Source organism: Erythranthe guttata, chromosome 13 (genome assembly GCF_056151865.1).
Source record: "Erythranthe guttata isolate IM_541 chromosome 13, IM_541, whole genome shotgun sequence".
In the NCBI taxonomy this organism is placed as follows: Eukaryota; Viridiplantae; Streptophyta; class Magnoliopsida; order Lamiales; family Phrymaceae; genus Erythranthe; species Erythranthe guttata.
This window is the reverse complement of record NC_142545.1, coordinates 16,497,523-16,522,611: the sequence shown is the minus strand read 5'-3', so window position 1 is coordinate 16,522,611 and position 25,089 is coordinate 16,497,523. Positions and strand designations below refer to the sequence as shown.

Below are 25,089 nucleotides of genomic sequence, written 5' to 3'. Positions count from 1 at the left end.
GCCAATCAGAATTAAATGGTATTAATTGCCTGTATAATTTTATTAATTAAGTATTAGCCACAAAATAAATCTCAACTCTTTCAAGAAATTAAAATATTTAAAATTTAAATTTATCCATGTAGCAAAGCAAAAGCAAGTTTTTCAAACATGTGATGTTAGCTGCCTTGTCCAAATATAAGATAGCCATATAGAGGTTAGGTGTAAGAAATTAAGTCCAAGTCAATGAGTTGCAGTCCTTCTCACATGGATGATGGGGGCCCTATTAATTAATCAATTTCCTAATTAATCATGATGCCAATATTTCTCATTTAAATCTAACCCTATAACTTCAAAAATAAAATATTAAAATTAAGTCTTGCGTCGAATTTCAGAGATAAAATATACTTGGTTGTACACTGGCTCCGCCACTTCAGATAAATACGAATAATTGGTATGTGGGACATATGTATATGACTTAGAGATAAAGAAAAATATTTAGAAAATGAGATAAGGTGAAAAAGAGTGATTGATCCTTTTTGTAATTTGTTCTACGTACTTACAAGTTGCATGCGATAATAGTCAATAAAAGGTTAAATCAAAGCCATCGGTTTCTTGGGTCATAAAGTAGTTTGAAAATTGGGGAAATCACATTGAAAAGTTTGTACAATTTAGTAAAGTTTCCAGCAAACGTTGTTTGACAAAATAAATAAATAAAATAAAAAATAAAAAGGGAAAAAAAGTTGAGACTTTGGACCCTACTAGTGATGCAGGAACCATCCACGTTGTTTACTTTATTTAAATCGCCCATGAATTTGGAATACCACTTTTCACCGATTTTTCCTACACCCATATATACTAGTAATATATTAATTTAATTTTCGGATTAAGAAAATTAACAAATATGTGTAAATTAAGTTCATAAAGGATTTGCTTTTTTTTTTTTTTTTTTTAATGGTAAATAAAATGAGTAAATGTAATGGTCCAATCAAACCTAACCCCATGCCCAATTTTTCTACGTATCTCAGTCAACTCTCATTTTGTCTGCAACTTCTGAATCCGATTTTGATTTTTTTGTTTACCGTTGATTTGACATTAGCGCCGCTTTCTTGACATCGTATCTTTAATTTATTTTATCCTTTATTATTCCGACGAATTAAATTTTATTTTCTTTATTTTTTCCTATTTACAGAAAAAAAAAATCATTCACTCTTCAAAAAAGTATAATTAATTAAATTATATATATATATATATATATATATATATATATATATATATATATATATATATATATATATATATATATATATATATATATATATATATATATATTTGAGCCGACATGAGAAACAAATCTCCCTTCAAAGTAAAATTGTATTCAAAGCTCACTCCCAAAGAATAAAACTTTGGACAAAAAAAAAATAAAGTAGCAGCCCCCGCCCCAGTTTTATTACTCATTCATCATATTAATATTTAATTATTATATTTCTCTACAAATTAATTAAAGCTTATAGTAACTTTCCACTCATTTTCTCTCATTAGGCCCCCTTTTTCTTACTTGTGTTTTAATGTTATTTAATTTTCAATAATAATAATAATAATAATAATAATAATAATAATAATAATAATAATCAACTGTCAATTCGATTATACCTAAGTCTTTGGTGGTGATGACTTATGAGACGGCTAGCGGTCAATCAAGGTAATTAATAAATGTAGAAAAATTATATATTAAATAATGACACAATAATAATGTGAGTTGTTGATTATTATGAGGATTATATATTAAATCTTTTAAACCCCTAATTGCTAAAGTCATCGACCAATTACCAAATATTGGTATATTTTTCATTTTATTTCCAATTTCTGTTAACTTCTATTTAAATTATAATTTTACTAAGTTAAAAAGAAAGTAGTGTGTGTTGAGGTGAGAAAATAAATGGTCGAAAAAGTCCAACCAAGGTTTGAAACCTAAGCAAATGACGCGGTTAGTTAACCAGTTGGCCGGTCAAGTTAGACCATCACAGTCAAAGCTCAACCCCTATCCCGAGCCTCTTGCCTTGCCACCATACCCGGCCCGCACGCCCAATTTACACTTACCACATATACATATATATATTATAGCCTAGGTCCTAGGTTTGGGATCACTAGATTGGACCAAAACCAGCCACTTGTTGCATTATTCATGCAAAAATTTCACAAATATACCGCCTACGTTGAATTATATATATATATATATATATGCAATCAACTAAACTAAATAAGCATCTTTCTGGTGCAATAGTTCGCAAATTAAAGGATAAGCATAAATCACAATAAGGTAACTAATATTTATGTACGTTCAGCTCGATTTATAAAATAACCATGTGTAATAAGTAACGATGGTTCTCATTGTTCAACATTGTTCACCAAAGAGTCTAATCCTAATTAATATATTATATTGCATTTAGAATTGAACAATTAACATGAATTTTGAAAATAAAAGTATAATAGTTCTTTGTAGCATAAGTATAAAATCACGACCCAAAATTTCTCCCTCACGCTTTCTTGATTACTCGAGTGAGCACTACCTTGAACCTTCTTTATAAAAAGTTGGTAGGGCGCCAAAGTTTGATCCCATCGAAAATCCTCCGATATTCAACTCAAATCTATCATACAAGAGAATTTAGAGAATTCAAGAAGATGTTTAGGAGTTATGAATTACGTGCATTTTATTGTGGAGGTTTTCGAATATTTGTATTTAAAATATATTTTATCGAGCCTAAGCCACTTAATTTGAGTAACATTTATTTCTTAGACAAATTGGGACGAGTGTTATAAAATATTCCATTCGTTCCTAAATAATTGTCACTTTTCACTTTTCACAAAGATTAAGAAACTCAATAAATATATCTTGATTTCAGAAAAATCATATAAAAATGACTAAAACAACCTTTAAAATTTAATAATATATAAGAGAAAATTAATGAACAGAGTTTCATTAATAAGGTTAAAACAGGAAAAATGTATTTAATGCAGTATTGAAAATCTAAAGTGACAGAATAAAAAGAGGAAGTAGTATTAAGAAAACAGAAAAAAGAAAAAAAGGAAATTCGTTGATAAAAAATGAAAAATAAATAGGAGAAGATGAATAGATCTGAAAGGATCCACACCGCACATCACCCGGTCGTCAGTAACTCGTAATAGATCAGGCCGTCAAACTCGTAGACTTTCTCAACCCCTTCTTCACCTTTTCAATTTCATCACGTGTAAGGCGCCGCATTCCTCGGGCCGGTGGATTCGTAATATTTATTACTATTATTATGGGCTTCTCTTTCTTTTTTCTCCTTTTCTATTAATTAATATAAAAAATAAAAAATAATCAATATATATTACACGAATGAGTCAAACCGAGTCCTTGACGAAACCTCTTTCTTTCTTCTCTCTTCTCACGAAATTTATGTACAACAAGTCTTCGATGTGGTCCCCACCCCCAACCGTGACGCACCACCTTACGCATATTTATCGAATCCCCCCTCCTCCTTTCTCACCTTCTCTTTTCACACACTCTAAACCATAACTCCTTCCCCACATTTTTTTCTGGTCCAACGTCAATATTTTCAGTCACCCCCCCCACCACCCCTACCCTAACCCTACCCCCACCCCCACCCCCCACCCCCACCCCCACCCCCACCCAATCCTTCTATATAGACTCGTTCGTTGTACTTGCAAAAAGACTTCTCAGTTCTCACATTATTGCTAATTAATTAACGAATTAATTAATTTCCTCTCTTCGATCCCCATTTCTAGAAAAATAACTGATCGAATACTTGAATTCGTAGATTTATTTTATTTATGGACAGAGGATGGGGTCTTGCCCTAGATAACAGCGCCGATCAAGTTGGATTTTTTGGAAACAAGCAGGTTTTTGTAGATCATCATCATCATCATCATCATCGGAGTAGTACTAGTAGCGGTTTGATTATGTTTCCGGTGAATTCGAGGGTTAGGGAAGACGACGACGGCGGCGCCGCCGCGGAATCGCCGCCGCGCGGCGAAGTGGACTTTTTCGCGGAGAGGAATAAGCCAACTGTCAAGACGGAAAGTTCACACGTTGAGACATCCGCCGCCTGCAGAGAATTTAACGTCAACGTGAGTTTCGTTTCATTTCATTTCATATATACTAAATCTTAATTGCGTTGTTAATTAATAGTGATTAGTGGAATTATCTAATTATTGAATTTGTTGTTTAATTATCTGTGTTGTAGACTGGTTTGCAACTGGTGACTGCGAATACCGGAAGCGACGAATCAACGGTGGATGATGGGGTTTCCTATGATGTTGAAGATAAGAGAGCCAAAATCGAGGTAATTAATTACTAATTACTATTTAGTTAAGAGTGATTTATTTATTTAATTTATTGATGATTTGATTTTAATTAAGTTGTTGTTAATTGATAATTAATTAGCTGGCACATCTTCAAGTTGAACTGGAAAGAATGAACACTGAAAATCAAAGATTGAAAGGAATGCTGACTCAGGTCAACGAAAATTACTCAGCACTACAGATGCATTTTATGGCATTGATGCAACACCAGCAAAATTCAACTACTGATACCACCAAACAAAATCAGGTAATTATTATTTATTTATTAATTAATATTTACGATGATACTATATTAAATCTGTATTGACTGGTATGTTTTTTATTTAACAGATTGTTGAAAGAAAATCTGAAGACAAGAAATTAGCGGTAGTTCCAAGGCAGCTATTGGACTTGGGCGTCGGCGGCTGCGGCGCCGCCGCCGCCGCCGACCAGATGGGGGAGGAACAATCGAACTCGTTATCGGAAGAAAGAACGATTTCCGGTTCACCTCATAATAACAACATGGAATTATCGAGGAATAAGAGGATTGGCCGTGACGAGAGCCCCGAATCTGACAGCTGGCATCGGAATAAAGCTGCCAAACTGGATAATCCGGCGAAGCCCGTCGAACAAACCGCCGATGCAACCATGCGGAAAGCACGTGTTTCCGTTAGAGCACGTTCAGAAGCACCCATGGTAATTAAGTAAATTAATCACACAGTAAATTACTATTAGTTATCTATAATATGAAGGTCTAATTATCTTGTGGTGATTAATTTCGTTAGATTTCCGACGGGTGCCAATGGAGAAAGTACGGACAAAAAATGGCGAAAGGGAATCCGTGCCCACGTGCTTACTACCGGTGCACGATGGCCGTCGGTTGTCCGGTGAGGAAACAGGTTCAGAGGTGCGCCGATGACCGGACGATTCTGATCACTACCTACGAAGGTACGCACAACCACCCGCTGCCTCCGGCGGCCATGGCGATGGCGTCCACCACCTCCGCCGCCGCGAGCATGCTTCTCTCCGGCTCCATGCCAAGCGCCGACGGGTTGATGAACCCTAATTTTCTGGCTAGAACAATTCTCCCATGTTCGTCGAACATGGCCACCATCTCAGCTTCGGCTCCTTTCCCCACCGTCACTCTCGACCTCACACAGTCACCAACGCCGTTGCAGTATCAAAGACCACCGCCGGTGCAGTTCCAGCTCCCGTTTCCTCAAAACTTCGCCGGCGCCGTTCAAACGCCGGCGGCTCCTCAGGGTTTCGGGCAGGGTCTGTATAATCAGTCCAAGTTTTCCGGTCTCCAAATGTCTCAGGCCGCTAGTGATCAAACTGCACAACTTCCTGGACAGTCGTCGCAGCAGTCGTTCGCCGACAGCCTGAGCGCGGCCACGGCGGCGATAACTTCGGATCCGAATTTCACGGCAGCCCTCGCAGCGGCAATCTCCTCCATTATTGGTGGGTCCCACCAGAACAACGCCAACCAGTCATCTACTCCTCCCAACAACTCTAACGTAAATACAAGCAACAATTTTCCGGGGAATTAGATTAATTACAGATTAAAGTGTTAAACCAGTTTATTCATTAAATCTTGTATAAGATACTCTTTTTTCTTCTTCTTGATTGTTCTTTATTTCTTCATTTCTGGTTGTACAATTTGGTGAATTGACACGTGTTCATATTGGTTTTTTTTTTTTTTTTTAATTGTATTAACCAAGTTTAGGACAAAAAAGATATACATTCTTTGTTATTGTTTTATTTCTAAATAATATTATATTATATGCATAAGAGAACAAATTAGGATGGATGGTTATATATTTGGATTTACTTGTGACAATTAATTTCTAGGGTTATCGTTTTGCAAATTGGGAAAACAACAAAAGAGAGGTGTACAAACTACAAAAAAAATTGGAGAGTCGTGTTGAATAATCAAACAAACGTTTGAGAGGTCAAAAACTCCGGCCATTAAAATTTGACACGTAATGAGTTGGATAGACTTTTAAATTTGGTTTTAGTAGACTTTTATGTGACTTCTAGGCAACTTCCTTTCATTTTTTTCCAATTCCAATAATGCCACATAATCACGTCGTTCAATAATCACGTCGTTCAATTTAAGTTTCTGAATGCGTTATAGAGTAGAATTTCGATAAATTAATAAACAAAAGATTCGATTCTGTCACGGTGAGAAATGAAATTCTATGTAGGATCTCAAATTGTCGTATAAAAAAGAAAATGGTTTTTATTGGATAAGTGAGATACGTTTTAATTGAATTACGTGCACACACACACAAACGTGGTCATGAAATGGAAGTGCCAACGCCGACCAATCATCAGCCACTAATTTATGTTTATGTATGTATGTAGAAAACAAAGAAAAGGCGAACGTGTGAGATAGTGGGTCGTCACCGTACCATATCAACCGTACAAGTACGTTGACCATTCTCTCGGACTTTATGACTTCCACGTGGCTCCATGTGCAACCCATCCACCAATGGCTGCATTTTCTTCTCCTTTTATATATTTTTTTTTCATGTTGTAATTATTTATTTATTTATTTATTTCAGGCCAGTTTTCAACTAGTACGTTTTTTTTTTTTGAGTGGACCCCTACTACTATATATCCTAATTCAAGAGTAGCAATATGTTTTTTTGTTTGAAATTTTAGAATTATAATTATACAATAATTACTATTTTTTTTATATTAATTCTCACAAAGGAACGACGCAATTAAAGAAAATCGAATTAGTGGAAATTAAATTCGTGTGATATTATATAATTTTTCTGACATCCATACATTTTTATTTTTTTATTAGCTTTGTTATTAGGCCTGTCGAAGTCTTTGTTTAGGCCTGTCGAGCTCAAGTTCAAATTTTTTTTGAGTCGACTCAGCTAATTTACCACGTCTTATAAAGAGTACGCAACTTCTGTGTTGGGTTATGATTCTTTCAAACAAAATTGGGCAAGTAAGAAACGGGTTGGCCCATATTTGGATGGGCGCCTAAAATCAAACGGTGTAGCCCAAACTAAATAATAGCCCAAAACTTGTTGGGGGTTTTTTGTGTTGCTTATTTCAACAATTTTTTGCCCGTTATTTGAAATATTATTGCTAATTATAATTTTATATTAACATTTCTATTCTCTCGCATGAGTGTAGCTCAACTGATTCATTCTGAATGTGGTAAGTTGGTACAAGGTCCTATTATTGCTACTTATTCGCCCAAACGAGACTTTTCATCATATTAAAAGAGAAAAAAATCTTCTTTGAAAACATATCTAAACTTATCAAAAAATAAAATTCTATTATTCATTAAATTTTGCTTAGTTCTTAAGTTAACCAGCTCGTAATTATTCGTTTCCATTAGTTTTCCTTTTATAAAAAAAAAAAAAAAATACAAAACAGCACAACGTCGCGTGTGAAGCCACCTCGCATACTTTGCTGACACGTAAGCAATCAGTTACACGTTTGCATTTATGCTCGCCCTCACTGCGTCGTAATCACCGACCCACTTATTCTCCTATGTTGTGAATTCTCTACCGTTGATTTGAAATAGACGCCTGAGATTTAGAGGTCTACAGTAATCCCATGGGCTGCGATATTTCCAAACGCAGCTATTAGTGAAAAGCGATATATATCAAGCATCGACGGCTTATAATAACAAGTCTTTTTATTTATTCAACGGCTACGATTCACCCGATAAACCACTACTGAACTCAGAAAGTTGGTTCTCTTTTTTATCACTCTTTTCATCTCCTTTTGCTCTCGCAGCTTCTCTTGAAGATCGTATAGCATTTCGGTGAGAATCTCTTGCTATAATTTTCCTATTTTTTTTAATTTTGGATAAAATTGATAATTTCGTGTTCTAGATGTGAGGGTAAATTGTTTTGGTAGTACAAACTTTTATGTTAAAATAACAAAAATCAAAAAGCCGAGGAGAATTTTGGAGGTTTTATGTTCCGATTTTAATTTTGCATTTATTGTCATTATTTATTTTTTTGCTTGAGATTTGATTTTTTCATTGTGGTTATGTGTTTCTATAAAGAATTTTATGGAGGTTTATCGTTGAATATTATGATTTTGGTGTTGATTTGATGAGGTTTGTAGTTTCAATTTCTCCTTGCGTTGTCTTAGCTTCCTTTATTCGTTTCTTACTAGAGATTGTTTTGCATGTTGGTAAGAGAATCAAAAAAATGAAATCGGAGGAAAAAAAATATTTGGATTGCATGGCTGTGTAAGTTGGTCAAATAGGTAGTGAAACAGTGAATCCATCTTTCCCAATTGTATGATTCACTCCTCATCCTGTGGGAAATGGCGAAAAATTGTCGGTTATGCGAAACAGAAAACTACTCTGGTCGGGAGTATAGATTTGCAGGTATGAAAATAGGGATGATAGGAGCCTGTATGAATATAATATGATTCCTCGATCTGGGGAATGTGCAGTGTATTTTAGGAGAAATTGAATTGTTTATCAAGGTTTCTGTGATTTCCAAAAGTGCAAGGAAAATAAAATTTATAGTTGAGCGGGTGGAGAGATCTTGCTGTTTGCTTTGATGGTTTGATTGTTTAATTGCATTTTTTTTTCATTAATGTGGGTGAATGATAAACTAACATGTTAATTCGATAATTTTTGTAGGAAAAAAATGGGAATCAGATTTGGAGCTTTTGCAATAACCTTTCTCCTTTCAAGCCTGTTATATTCACTCGCGTTTTCTGCGTCAAATGATGGATTGCTCAGAATTGGACTAAAAAAGTTGAAATTGGATCATAACAATGGGCTTGCTGCTAGGCTCGAGTCGAAGGAAGCAAAGGATTTGAGGGCCTCAATTAGGAAGTATAATTTCCGAGGTAAGCTTGGGGATGGTCCAGACACCGACATTGTTGCATTGAAGAACTACATGGATGCTCAGTATTTTGGAGAAATTGGTGTCGGCACTCCTCCTCAGAAATTCACTGTGATTTTCGATACTGGTAGCTCTAATCTGTGGGTTCCGTCTACGAAATGTTACTTTTCTGTAAGTCTTGAATTTGGAAACTTTTTTATCAGGTTTATGTAGAATCAAAATGAGCAGTAATTGCTAGTTTGATTAGATGAAAAGAGATCTGATCTGATATTTTAAACTGGCGAATCTTGGTGCAGGTCCCTTGTTACTTTCATTCCAAGTACAAGTCCAGCGAGTCGAGTACTTACAAAAAGAATGGTTCGTTTTATCCCTGTCTAATCTGCTTTGTATTTATTTCCTAACTCTTGAAGCTCAAGCTTGTATGTGCCTTGTTGAAATGGAATTATTTATTCTAGACTTTCATGGTTAAGGTGTCTGCACTCATCATTGCTTGTAAAAAGTACCGATATCTCTTCTTTGTTTGCCTTTTTTACGTTTTTTGGTAATTGGTGAAGATTGAGCTCTATGAACTTCTTTATGTTGAGCAGTAGCATTGTTATTTTGCCCCCACACGTGAGATGTGACTTGACCTGCTCTTCGCATGGCATGTTTTTTATTTGTACAGGAAAAACTGCTGCTATTCGCTACGGTACTGGGGCTATCTCTGGATTCTTCAGTGAGGATAATGTCAAAATTGGTGACATAGTTGTGAAGCGCCAGGTTGTCCTCTTACTCATCGAATTAATGCTTTTTATAATTAGTAAATGGCTGATGACTTACACGTGAATGTTTGGTTGGCCAGGAATTTATTGAGGCGACAAGAGAACCTAGTGTTACATTTTTGGTTGCCAAGTTTGACGGCATATTAGGACTCGGTTTTAAAGAGATCTCTGTTGGAAATGCAACCCCAGTGTGGTATGATCTGGAACTTGTTTTTTTTTTTTTTTTTTTTTTTTTTTTTGGGTTCTTAAAGGCGTGGGTTGGGTATCTTTGCCATTTACTCTGAGTATAGGCCGGACTACATTTTTTGTGTGGTTTGTATTGTTGGCATCTGAGAAGGAAGCTATTTCAAGATGACTGGAAATACCATTTTGACACTTGCATTTTTTTTGGCTCAAATACATTGTCAAGATCGGGCATGTACAACTTTGTGCATCGGTTTCAAAGATACACTATGTCCCAGTTTATGTTTCTTTCCCCAATTTACGTTTCTTTCAGGTACAACATGGTTAAACAAGGCCTCGTTAAAGAGCCTGTATTCTCATTTTGGCTCAACCGGAATGTGGAGGAAGAAGAGGGTGGTGAACTAGTCTTTGGTGGGATGGATCCAAATCATTTTAAGGGCAAGCATACATATGTTCCTGTGACACAGAAAGGATATTGGCAGGTAGGTTATCCAGAGAATTCATGGTACTAAAACATATTTATAAATATCATGCTGTATCTATCTAACTCTGTGGATGTTTCTGTTTTAGTTTGAGATGGGTGATGTACTCATTGATGGTAAAGAAAGTGGTATGCACTCTTGTCGATGCTTCAAGCTGCACTATTTTACTCTAATAGGAATAACATAAGACGAAAAGAAAATTTGTGATTGGCATGAAGAATCTGATATTATGTCTCTCCTTTACACTTATTTAGTCTAACATCATTGTGTTTATTAGGCTACTGCAATGGTGGATGTTCGGCAATTGCAGACTCTGGCACTTCTCTCTTAGCCGGTCCAACGGTATATTCTGGCCTTGTCTTCGTTTTGTTATCTTCAACCAATTTCTCTTTTTCTTTCTTTTGTAATGCATCAGAATTAATAAAACCAACTTTGGTTGTAACTTTCAACAATGATTATTCTGGCATTGTGCATTTAAGCACGAGGCATGCACTATTGTCCACGTCACACTATATTTGTGCTATCCTGAAGGGAGCTTATTAAGATGATAGACCCTATGAAAATGAATTCTTCGTATGTTTCTAAATGACTGTCTTTAATGCTTATTTACATTTCTTATTATGTTTGCAGACTGTGGTTACGATGATTAATCATGCTATTGGGGCAGTTGGAGTCGTCAGCCAAGAGTGCAAGGCTGTTGTTGAACAATATGGGCAAACTATCATGGACCTTCTTTTGACGGAGGTACGGATCAAATTGTGTCGACCTATGTGCCTTGTTTTTCTCGTTTCACATACTGAACAAGTTTTAGATGTGTCCGATCCATTTTCATCCAATCTTGACCTCTGATTGAATGTCGCAGGCTCATCCAAAGAAGATATGCTCCCAAGTTGGGTTATGCACATTTGATGGAACTCGTGGCGTTAGGTTATGACTTTTACCTCCATATTCCCCCTCGCAACGAGACCCCTTGAGAAAATGTTTTGACTTCTGAGTCGACTGTATATGTAAATGTGTTCTGATTTTGGTTCTTGATGACTCTGTTCAGTGCTGGCATCGAAAGTGTGGTGGATGAAAAAGATGGCAGATCATCTGGCTTGGGTGACGCCATGTGCTCTGCTTGTGAGATGGCTGTTGTTTGGATGCAAAATCAACTCAGACGGAATCAGACTCAAGATCGCATCTTGAACTATGTCAACGAGGTATACTCTTGTGTAATAGGTAATGCATATGGTGTAGTCTAGTTTTGCTTTTCTCACCCAATCTTGGACTTAAAAAACCGTGCAGCTTTGTGAGCGGCTCCCTAGTCCTATGGGACAATCAGCTGTGGAATGTGGAAGCATTTCCTCTATGCCAAGTGTCTCGTTCACTATCGGTGGAAAAGTTTTTGATCTCTCCCCACATGAGGTATGAGTTTAATGCTTAACTAAATCGTCTTCCCGGGGTTTTTCTTCTCTTGCTTATAATGGCGATTTTCTGTTTGGAAACAGTACATACTGAAGGTGGGTGAGGGTGCTGCTGCGCAGTGCATTAGCGGTTTCATGGGTCTTGATATTCCTCCTCCACGTGGGCCACTTTGGTAATAATATTCTGTCACGACTTTCGAATATGTACAGACAGCCCATAGTTCGTTTTTCTTGCTAGTTTTGGCTCCCAACTTTAATTGTGTAAAAATGTGTAATGCAGGATTTTGGGAGATATGTTTATGGGGCGCTACCACACCGTGTTTGATTCCGGGAAACTGAGAGTTGGGTTTGCTGAAGCTGCTTAGACAGCACCGCACCTCCTTAATGTTAATATCGTTGTTTCTGTTTTATCTTTGAGCAAACATTGTGGTCAGATAATTACTTTTAAGGGTGTTGTATAAACGGAGTTATGTTAATATATGCTTTCTGTTTACCCTTCGTATGATAAATTTAGCTTATGACAGGATGTTATTTAATAAGATCTTAATTTCCCAGTGTAAGGCTGGGGATTATTATTATATCTAATCTGTAATTAATCAGTCTACCTAATTAGTACTTTATAATAGTAATTTTGGTTTCTTGGACAGTGACTAATAATATTAATTATTTTCGCGTAATGGATATCAGACAAGGTTACACGGTAGTGCTGTACCGTTCACAAAGAAACAGAAATGGGTGGACCCTCTTGAATTGAAGATAAAACAACGTGGGACGAAAAGGTAATTTCACTTTTTTTGGTAATTTTTATTGCTATTATGGACTTTGTAAGGAATGTGATAATTGTTACAATTATAGGGTGTCTAATGTATATGAAATACCTTTATAGCACTGGTATTGTAAGGTGATATCGTTAGGAGAAAGCGTGCAACGATTTTCAGTTATCGTTCTTTTCTGTGTCGATTTTCTGTTTTAAAGTATTGTAAAGTTAGCACTTCACTATGAATCGATGATGTTACACTTGTGTGTATAAGTCAGCCCGGAAATCGAGTAGCTAGTAGCACGTACAATTAATCCACCACTCGTGTTATATTACGACCCAAAAAAGGGTTTGTTAGTGGCATCCCATTAAACCTAAACCGAATTAGTCATCCACTTTCGGAGTAACCAAAATCTTAGGTGCGTTATCTAAATCCAATTCCAATTTGCATGTACCAAATTCTCTTATGTCACCATTTACAATATATAATATAACCGCTTTCCCGTACACTTTTCCATCAAATATAAGGGGCTCTGCCTAACCAATGAAATATATACTATCTTATAAGTTTTCCATTTTTGTTATATAAGCGGTACTAGCACGTATAATACAAATATACACATAAAACGAACCCCTTTTTTTTTCGTTTTAATTATCGTTTCCATGGCGGAGCAAGTGCCTGAAACTCCGATCGACATTGTTATTCACAATCCGCAGAATAATATTATTGCGAAAGAAGCATCTCCGGTTTCTTCGATCCTTTTAACCAGATTCCATGCAGGCTATTTCAGAATATGCATCTCTTTCGGTAGCCAGGTTTTGCTGTGGACAACACTAAGCAAACACGTAAACGAAACTCAAACTATCAATCGATTATTCCACACCCACAATACTGATATTCCCTCTGTAGCTTTCCTTCTCCTCTGGTGGCTCTCCCTCTGCACACTGGTTCTACTCTCTTTTCTCTACGCGTTGAAGTGCTTATTTCACTTCCCGTTAGTGAAAAAAGAGTTCTCGCACCATGTGGGCGCAAACTTTCTCTTCATTCCGTGGATTTCGTGGCTGCTTCTGCTTCAAGCAATGCCCTTTGGTGGGCGCTTGATGAATTTCAGCCACGAGAATCTTTGGTGGATTTTCGTGGTTCCGATTTTGGTTCTTGATATTAAAATTTACGGGCAGTGGTTTACCACCGAGAAAAGATTCTTGTCCATGGCTGCAAATCCAACCAGCCAATTGTCGGTGATGGGCAACTTTGTTGGCTCGTGGGCTGCCGCCCGCATGGGGTGGAAGGAGAGCGCCGTCAGCTTATTTGCACTCGGTTTGACTCACTACTTGGTGGTTTTCATCACACTCTATCAGCGTTTATCCGGCGCAAATCGTTTTCCGGCGATCCTCCGCCCTGACTTCTTCTTGTTCGTGGCGGCACCGAGTGCCGCGAGTTTAGGGTGGAGCTCCATTACTGACGATTTTGGGGTTCCATGCAAAATGCTGTTTTTCCTGTCTCTCTTCCTCTTCACGTCATTGGTAAGTTCATATTTCAAGAAACCATTCATAGTTAATTAAATCCCTCTATTTTTTTTTTACCTAATTACGATGATATTCAGATTTGTCGACCGGGGATGTTTAAGAAATCGATAAAGAGGTTTGATATAGCGTGGTGGGGTTATTCATTCCCCCTAACATTTCTTGCTCTGGCCTCGGCAGAATATGCACAAGAGGTGAAGGGAGGTGTTGTACCTATGCTGATGACGCTTGTACTATCTGCGTTATCGGTGCTCGTATTTCTTGGAATGATGGTTTTTACGGCTGCTAATACCGACGTGCTTCTGCCGGAAAACGATCCTTCTCTGAGTTTTGCTGGAGCTACTCTTCCGAATAATTAAATCTTGAAAATATTAACAAACAAAATACAGTACTGTTAATCTGCTTTTGCATTTGCACTAATTACTGCAACCCACTGAACCAGATAAGCCAAGCAGTGTACTAATTACTGCTGATAAAGGCCAATTAGTGATTGCATGAGTCAATCACTGAACCGAAAACTGGAATAAGTTGATGATCATATAGACTATCTTGTCTGAGTTAGAAAAGCGTACAGAATCGAATTTCGTTTTTCTAATATTTTTTTTTCTCTCCAGAAAAACGGATGGTTATCCTCGAAACTACTATGGTGTAAATACAAAAAAAACAAAAACAACTCCAGAACTATTAAAAAAAAACAAACAATCTATAAGAGTTCCCCTCTTACGTAACTTTCTTGCTATCGGAGTATGATAATTTCCGATCTAGTGTTTGCAATTGGCTTCTGAGGTGCTGGTTTTCTTCTAGCAACCTGTCATATTCAAGAAGAAAGCCTTCTGATTGTTTTTTTAGAGCGATTGCATTGGTTTCTGAACTGCTTGCTTCTTTAGTCTTTTCTTCAAGCTGAGTACCGAGCTGGTTAATCCTGTCGTGCAGTGAAGTCGTCTTATCTTCAAGCTGAGCCTCGAGTTGCTTAATCCTCCCACGTAGCGAAATCTTCTCTTCCTCCAACAGCTTGATTTCAAGAGGCTTACCATCCTCGAATATTCGGTTCTGTTTCTTCACAGCTTCCATATTCTTCCTCCGAATCCGCAGTTCTCGGATATAGTGATGCAGTCTGTCAATCATCAGTGCAAGGAATAGAGAAAATCCTGCATAAAAATGATTGAAAAATATAAGTCAGAATTTATGAGAATAAACTAACATGACTGTATAGTATAGTCAACAAAACATTTGCCAAAGGGCACAACAATATAAAATTCAGCAAAAAGTGCAGTCCATTCATCTTCACATAGCAACCCTCATCCAATTACAACTGATTGTTTTCCGTTGGATCACTAAAAGATACCCCGTTAGTGACGAGACTTCTGATCAATCTTAAACAATATTTCCAAACCTCGTAAAAATAGAAGAATGTACCTCGTAAAAATACATACAAAAATATCCATACAACCATACCTCCATTTATATAGTGTTCTTCACAAAAGGGATTTAGGACTACTTTTTTCAACATTTAACATTGCAAAACTTTAGTAGTTCACCAGTAAATAATTATCGTCTAGACGAATCGAATCTGAAAAATCACTTAAAATGAAGCATTAAAAAATTCGAGAGATATAAGAATTCAATCTATACTCATCAAAAATAAGCTGGTGCAGCTTCAATGCCGTCTCTGATACGACGAATAATACATTAAATAAACCAAGCAATTACCCTAACAGAACACCAGTATACTGCAAATCGCGCTTCAGAATTAAAGAGAAAATAGTAGGAGATACAAGGAGGTGAGAATTTGAAGAGAGGTTACCCATGAGAGAAGCTTCGAGAAGGTGCTTGGCAAGGAGAACCTGATCGGTAGGGTTGACTTCGACATCTTGGATCCAACGCCTCTGGATCTTCACCACATTGTACACGGTCGCCATCATCACCACAAACACTGTCCCCGCCACCGTCTTCACCACAATCGGTCCACGGCCGCGCTTCACCCGATCCAGCCCCATAATCACCAGCTTTCTCACCGGAGTTTTGAACACGAACACCACGATCAGCGCCATCTCTGTGAAAATCAAGCCGAATAGTAACTGGATCATCTTTCTTCCTTCCTTCTTTTTTTTGATTTTCCGCCGCGGCGGCGACGGAGATATAAACGGGTCGGAGTTTACGGTGGTGGGTGAGGAGGTATGGGGGAAGAATAGAGAGAGAGAGAGAGAGAGAGAGAGAGAGAGAAAAAAAAAAGAAGAATTGAAGACGGGGATTGGCCAATCGGGGGGTTTTATTTCCGTCGGATCCAAACGGGGCCTCCCACAGTTCTATTTTTTGAAGGTTTTGTTTTCTCACAGAATTTGGCAATTGGGACTTCTACTTCTTTTTATTTTCACATTGACCCCTCCATATTTTACCGACATGCCGCAATTAATATCCATTATTAAACACGTCGTAGATTTGTGAACTAACAGTCTAAAATAAACATAAAATCAATGTGGTTTATGAATAAATATTAAGGGATTCACTGCAAATTTAGAATTGGAATCAATATAAGGGGCACATTGCAAAATTAGATTGTATTGTATCCTTGAATTATGAATAAATTAATTATAAGTCATCATTAGGGAAAAACAGTTAAGGTAAATAATCCCAATCTATTTACTCTTCACTTGTCGGCAACAACTATAGTTGCAAATTAATGGAATGTATATATTAAATTATTTTTGACTCATTACTGTTAGATTTTGGATCAAAACTGAATTAATCAAGAATTCAGTCCATTAACCCGATCTCTACTTGAGAAGGTCCAACACGTTCGGCTCAAACAACACAAAGACCACTCGGTCACTTGAGAGTCATTTATTATATCTTGATCATTAATTCTCAACTCTTTCATCTGAACCACTTATTCGAGGTAATTTGCTTGGTATTTTTCGGCGACATACCCGTTTAACTATGACGATGGTTGTACTAGATAATCTTATTTTTCCATCTATATAGTAAATCATTCAACGAGAGAGAGAGAGAGAGAGAGAGAGAGAGATACAAATTTGAATCTCCTTCAAGTTCTAGATCTCCATCCTTCTATGGTGAGAGTGAGATCCACTTCTGAATGTGGGGACAATTAAGTGAGTTCAAATCCGGTAAGTTGGGGGCTGGGGTGAGTGTGCTGGCCTAATATGAGTGTAAAAGGTGTTTTGTATGTTGGGTTGTTGCTTCCGCCGCCAGTGATTATCTGAACGAGAAAATGACAATAGGAAATTGAGCCGCGGATTGAGCAATTACAGTTCCATGTGTTGAAACCAAGTTTGCATATCTCTATTTTCCCCTTTGCTTTTGTTTATATTCTTAGCATAATTGTAAGCCCTAATCCCATTTTTCATATGATAATTCCATAACAGTATAAAAATATACTCAATACATATACTGTATGTATGCGCTCAAACATGTACTCAACAATTACATTGCAGTGACAAATGCAAGTCAAGCTTATTCATTGCAAAATAGATCAACTCAGTCAAGGTCGATAAATTTATTATTATATATGGATTTGAAATTCTTCATTGAATTCATTATTATTAGTTTGACACTTTAATATCTCATAATTTTTCAATCATGCCATCTAATGTTGTTCATCTTATAATAAGATCTACATATTTATATGTGGAATTAGTCTTATTGGGCCAATTCCTCCAGAAAAAAGAAAACCTCTTACTAGGCCCATCAACCAAATATCTTACATATTTAATATATTTATTTTGTAAAGAAATAACAACTGTAATTTTATAATTGTTTGAACCAAGTTAGTCGTTACACTTTTATATTTAAACCAATAAATAGAACATTACTACCAACTATCAAAGAATAATTAATTATTAATATCAATTATCTGACAATGACAGCAAAACACAGATCAAATATGAAATATGACATCAATTGATGATTGATATTAATTTCTCAAAATATTTGATTTTAAATTGAATAAAAGAATTGGTTTATGCATGATATATAGACATGTATACGTGGCACTAAATTTACCTAAACTAAAGTTAACTAACTTTACATTAATTAATTAAATAAATAATTTGTCGGGAAATTAAAATGTTAATGCTGTTCATTAATTTCATCCATCAGAAAAGCTTGCTTGCAAACTCGTCGATGTCGTCCCCCTTAACAGAACCCGCCGCCGCAAGATCCCTGAGCTGCGACAAGCTCCGCCCCAGCTGCATCGCCACCTTCATTTCAAACACCTCCCCGTTCTCTCTCTTCTCCGGATCAGCTTCCGACAAGTTCGACTCGATCGTCTCCTCCATCAGCTTAAAGAATCCGGCGTTGCACCGGTACATTTCGAACACCATCCCCACCTGACCGCCGTGCTCAAGCGTGTTCACCACACTCGCCAACGCGCCGCCCAGAACTCCCACCACCACCGCGAAACCCCCGACCGAATGCGACCCGACGAGAGCACTCCCCACGGCGGCCAAACCCGTCAGAACCGGGCCGGCGACGGCGAGCATCTTGTTCAGATTCAGTGCTTTTGTACTCAGTTTTATGTAATCTTCTTCGTCTTTTATTTTCAGAACGTTGACTATTTCTCTCATCTCCTTCTCCAAATTTCCGTTCCAGCCATTGTAACCCTTACTATTATTATTATTCCCTTTGCCGTACTGTTTCCTCCCTAGCTCCGGCCACCAGACCGCCGGCTCCACCTTCGCCGGAAACTTCTCCAGCATCACTCCAAGAAGCGGAAGCGGGTACGCCTTGTCTAGAGCCAACACCTTCTCCGTCATCTCCTTCACATCAGCCGCCGTCACATTTCCGACCGATATACAAGTCTGGATTTGACTCCGGAGCTGCTTGAACAGCCTGGCGGCGTTTCTCTGCTCCTCCGCAAGCTGAGACGGCTGGATTTTATTCACGATCGACAGCATACCCGTCGCCGCCACGTACAAAACGGTGGAAGAAAGCTTCAGCGCGGCGGCGGGAGCGCCGCCGCCGCTGACGGCGGCGACACCCACCATGGTGGCGGCGGCGAGTGTGAGGGCATTGATCGATGTCAGAAGAAGGCTGTTCCAGTTGGTTCTCTGGTCTCCGATATTCGTGTGCATCTCAACCCTGTCCGAAACTGCCTCCAAAACAGCGTACAGCTTCGCCATCAGAACCGGGTCCGGGTTATTCTTCGGGTCGGATCTGTTGACCGTACTGATTATTTTGATAGGGCTCAACTGTTTATCTGTAGATCTGTAGAGCAAATTATCGTTTTCAGCAACAAATCCACCGGGTCGGAGCCCCGGAAGAGAAATATTGGCGACCCGTCTGGGTATATTAATGGCAGCTTTGACTATGGGTCTTATTTGCTTGGATGAAGAAGACGAGAGTGATGAACTCATGATTAAACTCGAAGATGCCATCATACCTGCCATTAATGTTTTTTTTTTTTTTAAATATTTTCTTCTGATTATGTTTTGATGAAGTGCAGTGAGAAATGAATGAATATTGAATGTGAGATTCTATGGTATATATATAGACAGAGTCTAGAGAGAGAGTCTAGAGAGAGAAAGAGAGAGAGAGATGACGAGATGAGACTGTTGACTGTGAATTGAAAAAGAAGAACTGAAATATATTTTCAAAGCGTTTGAATCGGTTAATGAATAGACCATTTCTGGTCGTTGATTTGGCCTTCGCTGATTAATAATATTTGTTTTTTTTTTATTATTATTATTTCTCTTATTTTATCAATTACGTCGTAATTGAAAATTAAATCACAAATGATGTGTAGCAAGTATTTCAAATTCAGTGTCACAATACTTTGATGAATCAAACGAATTTGATGATCGATCATGATATTATCGTGATTGAGAATCAATTGTCATATTTAATTTTGGATATATTATATTTTGATTTATGCTATATTAATTAAAATTTACGAATGCTATATTTATTTTTTAATGAATATTCATACATTTTCACAAGGTGTACTATACAGTCTACGTACCAATACTCGTATAATGCTATAATTGAGATTATTTTTTTGATTATTAAAAAGAAGCAAACAAAAAGAAAATATTATGGGGCAGTTGGGTATTGACTTTCAACTGAAAGAACAGTTCTCCACAATTTATATTTATTTTCAAACAGGTTAATAAAAATCCAAGGTGGCAGCTCTTGTCATATATTGACCACCTTATATTAGCCGTTAAACTAATTCAAATCACAACCCCAATCAAATTGGAAGATGAAATGCAGTTTTTGGGAATAATTCGCATTGCTCGTGTTGGTTTGATTTTCGCAAATTGTTGTTGCTTTCATGTCGCATGAAAATGTCGTACGAAACTTTCTAATTTTTTTTGACTTTTCATGCTCCACAGCACGCAAACTTTCAAAAACATGGCAGATTCTTTTTTTTTTTCTTTTCATTTCGAACTCCTAAACATAATTTTAGGTCTACATTTGTTTACTAATCCGTAAATAAATCGATAGAAAGGAAGTAAGTTATTAAAAATTACTGTAATCGAGAGTGTGACGGATTGGATGTTGAGAGTTTGAAACATTTTCGAGTGTTTGAGAGAGTTTGTGAGGGTTATAGAGATTTTTGAAGCGAAAAAATTTCAAATGATCGAAATCCCGCTCCGACTAATAAAAGTTCCGTTGCAACTAGCAAGCCCCGTTAAATATTGAACACAACTCTTAATAAATAAAGGCCGCGGCTATTTGGAGTACCACAAATTAGTAAGGAGAAAATCAAATCTAATTTCAGACTAAAATAATATATTAAAAGACTATTATATATATTGTGTTCCATTTTTAATTGATTTTTCTTTTTAATGTCTATTTGTAAATAGAGATGTCTTATTTTGAAATCTCGATCTTTTTATGTTCTCAAAGTTGGACCGCAATTAAAATTCAACATATACATGTCGATTTTTGTCAGAAACATCGACATTTATCTAGGTTGTGATTTTGTAGTATTACACTAAGAAAATTAGAGAAAATATACTGAAATGAAAAAATCTTGTGATAAGGGTGATTTTGGTAATTTAGGTTTTATCACTAGTAAGTTAGTGCATCTTTTTTAATTTCCACTTAGATATTTCCCTTGGTAATTTTGAGATCCCGAATAGCGGGGGCCCTAAATAAATTCTCAATTGGAGTATCAATCTATTATTTTTTCCTTTTCTTAAGTTCTCAATATCAAATTAATAATATGCTTTTGATTGTTACTTTGTATTTATTATTAGGTCCTTCTCAAAAAAGTATTTATTATTAGGGGTTATTAATTTTTTTAATGTATGAGATTTAAGAAAATTGATACAAATGGAATTTTCAAAAGAAAATATATAATTTTTTCAGGGGCCTAAATCAAATCGTGTTCGGGAAATACATAAATTGCAAATACTCATATAAAATGAACATTAATTTGTAATCTGCGTAAATTTAAGGGAAAATTACATTTTTCGTCCTCATACTTTACCCACTTTTTCAAAACTGTCCCTAAACATTTTGGAGTTACAATAGTAGTCCTTAATCATGCCATTTTTTGACAGAATTGGTCCGCCGTTAACTTTTGCAGTTAAGTTGGATGGAAAATGGCATGTGCCTCTCACATGCCTTCAACTTACAACACTACATGAAAATGGACTTTCAACAACACGCATTGCGTCTTGTTAAAACATATTTTTTATAATTATTATTTTTAATTAAAATTTAATATAAATCGAAATCACGTAAATTCCAAAAAAATCAACTCTTTCGGAAATATTGTTGAAAAAAATCAAAATATAGTTTAAATTTTTTAATAATTTGTTCCAAAATCGGCTTTTTTGGAATTCAATTAAAATATGTCGTTTCAAACAAAAATAAAAAACCCGATAGGAATTGGGGAATTAGAAATCTCCATTCCAATTTTCATCTCTAGTCAATTCCAAAAATCCCAATTGTGAGACAATATGTCGAGTTTTAAATCAATCAATATAGGTGAAAATTGGAAAGGAGTTTTCTTAATCTGCCTAGTTTGATCGAATTTTTATTTAATTTTAAAATAATATTTTCATTTAATTTCCAAAAATTCCGATTTTAAGACACAATATTACTTTTTTAGACAATATTATGATTTTTTAAACAATATTTCTAAATTTATTTTGAAAAAAATATCGATTTGTAGATTATTAAATAAAGGTGAAAATTGGAACGGAGTTTTTTTACTCCGCCTATTACGATCAGATTTTTATTTTATTTAAAAGAATAATTTACATTTGGCTTCAAGAAATTCCGGTTTTAAAACATTGTATTATTATTTTAGACAATACTTCTAAAAATATTTTGAAACAATTTATCGAGTTTTACATTATTAAATTAGGGTGAAGATTGAAATGGAGGTTTCTTATCCCGCCTATTCGGATCGAATTTTTATTTTATTTTGAACAATGTTTTCATTTGAATTCCGAAAATATTGATTTTGAAAGCAATATTTCATTTTTTTTAAAACAATGTTTCAATTGTTTAAAGAATATTTCTCAAAATGTTATCAATGTTTAAACTATATTTTGATTTTTTAAACAATATTTCCGAAAGAGTTGATTTTTTTGGAATTTACGTGATTTCGATTTTATATTACATTTTAATTAAAAATAATAATTAAAAAAAATATGTTTTAACAAGACGCAATGCGTGTTGTTGAAAGTCCATTTTTCATGTTGTGTTGTAAATTGAAGGCATGTGAGACGCACATGCCATTTTCCATCCAACTTAGCTGCAAAAGTTAACGGCGGACCAATTCTGTCAAAAAATGGCATGATTAAGGACTACTATTGTAACTCCAAAATGTTTAGGGACAATTTTGAAAAAGTGGGTAAAGTATGAGGACGAAAATTGTAATTTTCCCTAAATTTAATATCGATTAGAAAATTGTTAAAAAAATTAAAAAAAAATAATATTTCTATTTTATTTTGGAGGGAAAATATCTGCTTCTGCTTTAAACCCCAAAAAACAACACCATAAGCCCTTTTTTGATTTTTTCTCTTTCTTAAAACCCACTATAATTCTTAAAATTCGCGAACGCATTTCTTTCGGCAATTGAAATCCTTCAGCCGCAAATCTCCTGTTCTTAACTCGCAAATCTCGTTTTTCTTCAATCACAGTGTTATACTTGGAATTGGAAAGGGAAGTATGGAGTATCGGACGTGAATTTCTGAAAACGCACGTTAGATTCTTTTATATCTTTCTTTTTTTATTGTGTTTAAAATTGTACATAATTGTGATTTTTTTGCTTGATTTCTTCTTTCCTATGTGTTCAATTGATTATTGTGTTTATCTAAACAAATTTTTTTCAAGAAGAATGGTAGCTTGATTTCGTAAACCCTAATTGTAATGATTAGAAATTTTTTCATCCGTGGTACTTTTCATTTCATGGCAGGTGTAATGGGTTCTATGGGACTCAATGTTTTGATGATGAAAAACGTTGATGGAGGAGTTGGATGGAATAAGGTCGACGTTGTCTAACATTGGTAGATCTTCTGAAAGGGCATATTTTCTTGTATTGAAGTACGAGCTTCAAAAGTTGTTTCATATCAGTACAGAATTACTAAAGTTTGGGAGGTCTCGCTTTTCTTGTATCTCCATCAAAGAATGTACTTTTTCAAAAATCAGGAAAAAGATCTAGTGAGAAAATATTAGACGATCTGCATAATTTTGTTCCCACATGTGATGATTCCGGAAAAGCCGTTGATTGATCTCGTTGAAAATGCTCTTGATTATGAAAAGTGGCTAGGGAAGTGGCGTCGATCGGCTCCGGCAAATACGAGAAGCATCGGGCAGGTAAGGCGATTAGAGATCAAGACACCATATATAATGATCATAAATTAAAGGAGATAGGGGCAACCAGGAAAATGAAGATAACGGTACGAGCCGTGATGGAAGTCGCGATACTAAGAATGATGGTGGGACAAATAGCTCGAAAGGAGGTGATGGGGGAGGCGGAAAAGATTACAATTTTTTTTGACGATGGGTCTTATTTGGTTAGAGGAAGAAGAAAGAGTGATGAATTCATGATTAAACTCGAAGATGCCTAGCTACGTTATTTTATATTATTTTTCTAATTTCCTTGTGATTATACATGTTTTGTTGAAGTGCAGTGAGAAATGAATGAATAGTGAATGGTGAGATTCTATATATATATATACATATGAATTGAAAAGGAAGAACTGAAATATATTTTCAAAGCGTTTGAATCCGTTAATGAACGTCCATTTATGGTCGTTGATTTGGCCTGGGGTGCTGCTGATTAAAATTTATTTTTTATTTATTTATATTTTCTCCTATTAAATGTCATTTAACATATATCAATTCACAACACTTTCATGAACTTAACTGAATAACTTTCTCCAAAACCAATTTGATGATCATGGTATTATTGTGCTTAAGAATCAACTTCACTTTAAATTGATGTGTTAAGGTAAGGGTGATCAAGATTTTTCGTTATATATATATATATATATTTATATATATATATATATATATATATATATATATATATATATATATATATATACATACATATATATATATATATATATTTTAAATGAACGGTTCAGATTTATTTTCACGCAATCAAGATAAGAGAGGTTTCAACATTGCGCGGTATTAGAGATAATACATTGAAGGTGGATTGGAGGTGAGCTTAGCACGTAGGGTTACAACTAACTGAAGAGAACACTTCCTCTCGGACTGCATTCTGAACTAGAAAAACCGTATCACGTGCATGGCAAGTGGAGCTGAAGTATATGAAGCCCCATAGATGCCTTACGAGACATATATCACACGTACAGTACACACACA

The 25,089-nt window shown here is 35.9% G+C and overlaps 5 protein-coding genes across 5 annotated transcripts; 3 read left to right on the top strand and 2 right to left on the bottom strand.

The window, feature by feature from the left end:
• The first annotated feature begins 3,517 nt into the window (after nucleotides 1–3,517).
• LOC105969121 (WRKY transcription factor 6) lies at nucleotides 3,518–6,002 on the top strand. The gene is made up of 5 exons (XM_012993860.2): nucleotides 3,518–4,107; nucleotides 4,224–4,322; nucleotides 4,424–4,588; nucleotides 4,672–5,016; nucleotides 5,106–6,002. The coding sequence occupies exons 1-5, from the start codon at nucleotides 3,811–3,813 to the stop codon at nucleotides 5,868–5,870; spliced, it is 1,671 nt and encodes a 556-aa protein (XP_012849314.2). The 5' UTR covers nucleotides 3,518–3,810; the 3' UTR covers nucleotides 5,871–6,002.
• A 1,820-nt stretch (nucleotides 6,003–7,822) lies between these two features.
• Nucleotides 7,823–12,502, top strand: LOC105968764 (aspartic proteinase). The gene is made up of 14 exons (XM_012993429.2): nucleotides 7,823–8,116; nucleotides 8,954–9,332; nucleotides 9,458–9,518; nucleotides 9,826–9,920; nucleotides 10,003–10,115; nucleotides 10,419–10,587; nucleotides 10,676–10,715; nucleotides 10,865–10,929; nucleotides 11,218–11,331; nucleotides 11,450–11,514; nucleotides 11,636–11,789; nucleotides 11,875–11,994; nucleotides 12,078–12,166; nucleotides 12,274–12,502. Exons 2-14 carry the CDS (start codon nucleotides 8,961–8,963, stop codon nucleotides 12,356–12,358), a joined length of 1,542 nt encoding a protein of 513 aa, XP_012848883.2. The 5' UTR covers nucleotides 7,823–8,116; nucleotides 8,954–8,960; the 3' UTR covers nucleotides 12,359–12,502.
• Nucleotides 12,503–12,683: 181 nt separating this feature from the next.
• On the top strand, nucleotides 12,684–14,840 carry SLAH1 (SLAC1 homolog 1). The gene is made up of 2 exons (XM_012993431.2): nucleotides 12,684–14,274; nucleotides 14,355–14,840. Exons 1-2 carry the CDS (start codon nucleotides 13,414–13,416, stop codon nucleotides 14,631–14,633), a joined length of 1,140 nt encoding a protein of 379 aa, XP_012848885.2. The 5' UTR covers nucleotides 12,684–13,413; the 3' UTR covers nucleotides 14,634–14,840.
• On the bottom strand, nucleotides 14,782–16,606 carry LOC105968766 (B-cell receptor-associated protein 31-like protein). The gene is made up of 2 exons (XM_012993432.2): nucleotides 16,079–16,606; nucleotides 14,782–15,422 (listed from the first exon to the last, which is right to left on the bottom strand). Exons 1-2 carry the CDS (start codon nucleotides 16,359–16,361, stop codon nucleotides 14,995–14,997), a joined length of 711 nt encoding a protein of 236 aa, XP_012848886.2. The 5' UTR covers nucleotides 16,362–16,606; the 3' UTR covers nucleotides 14,782–14,994.
• Nucleotides 16,607–18,183: 1,577 nt separating this feature from the next.
• LOC105968506 (putative F-box protein At4g22030) lies at nucleotides 18,184–19,732 on the bottom strand. Its single transcript, XM_012993139.2, has one exon. The coding sequence runs from the start codon at nucleotides 19,677–19,679 to the stop codon at nucleotides 18,387–18,389; it is 1,293 nt and encodes a 430-aa protein (XP_012848593.2). The 5' UTR covers nucleotides 19,680–19,732; the 3' UTR covers nucleotides 18,184–18,386.
• Between the last annotated feature and the right edge of the window lie 5,357 nt (nucleotides 19,733–25,089).

What these genes read in the sequence shown, in the direction of transcription:
- LOC105969121 (XM_012993860.2), top strand. Translation starts at nt 3,811, where the DNA reads ATGGACAGAGGATGGGGTCTTGCCCTAGATAACAGCGCCGATCAAGTT. An exon ending in GCAGAGAATTTAACGTCAAC is followed by an intron (nt 4,108 to 4,223) that starts GTGAGTTTCGTT and finishes TCTGTGTTGTAG; the next exon opens with ACTGGTTTGCAACTGGTGAC. An exon ending in CACGTTCAGAAGCACCCATG is followed by an intron (nt 5,017 to 5,105) that starts GTAATTAAGTAA and finishes TAATTTCGTTAG; the next exon opens with ATTTCCGACGGGTGCCAATG.
- LOC105968766 (XM_012993432.2), bottom strand. Translation starts at nt 16,361, where the DNA reads ATGATCCAGTTACTATTCGGCTTGATTTTCACAGAGATGGCGCTGATC. An exon ending in TCTCGAAGCTTCTCTCATGG is followed by an intron (nt 15,423 to 16,078) that starts GTAACCTCTCTT and finishes ATTTTTATGCAG; the next exon opens with GATTTTCTCTATTCCTTGCA.
- LOC105968764 (XM_012993429.2), top strand. Translation starts at nt 8,961, where the DNA reads ATGGGAATCAGATTTGGAGCTTTTGCAATAACCTTTCTCCTTTCAAGC. An exon ending in GGAAATGCAACCCCAGTGTG is followed by an intron (nt 10,116 to 10,418) that starts GTATGATCTGGA and finishes CGTTTCTTTCAG; the next exon opens with GTACAACATGGTTAAACAAG. An exon ending in CATTGATGGTAAAGAAAGTG is followed by an intron (nt 10,716 to 10,864) that starts GTATGCACTCTT and finishes TGTGTTTATTAG; the next exon opens with GCTACTGCAATGGTGGATGT.
- SLAH1 (XM_012993431.2), top strand. Translation starts at nt 13,414, where the DNA reads ATGGCGGAGCAAGTGCCTGAAACTCCGATCGACATTGTTATTCACAAT. An exon ending in TCTTCCTCTTCACGTCATTG is followed by an intron (nt 14,275 to 14,354) that starts GTAAGTTCATAT and finishes GATGATATTCAG; the next exon opens with ATTTGTCGACCGGGGATGTT.
- LOC105968506 (XM_012993139.2), bottom strand. Translation starts at nt 19,679, where the DNA reads ATGGCAGGTATGATGGCATCTTCGAGTTTAATCATGAGTTCATCACTC.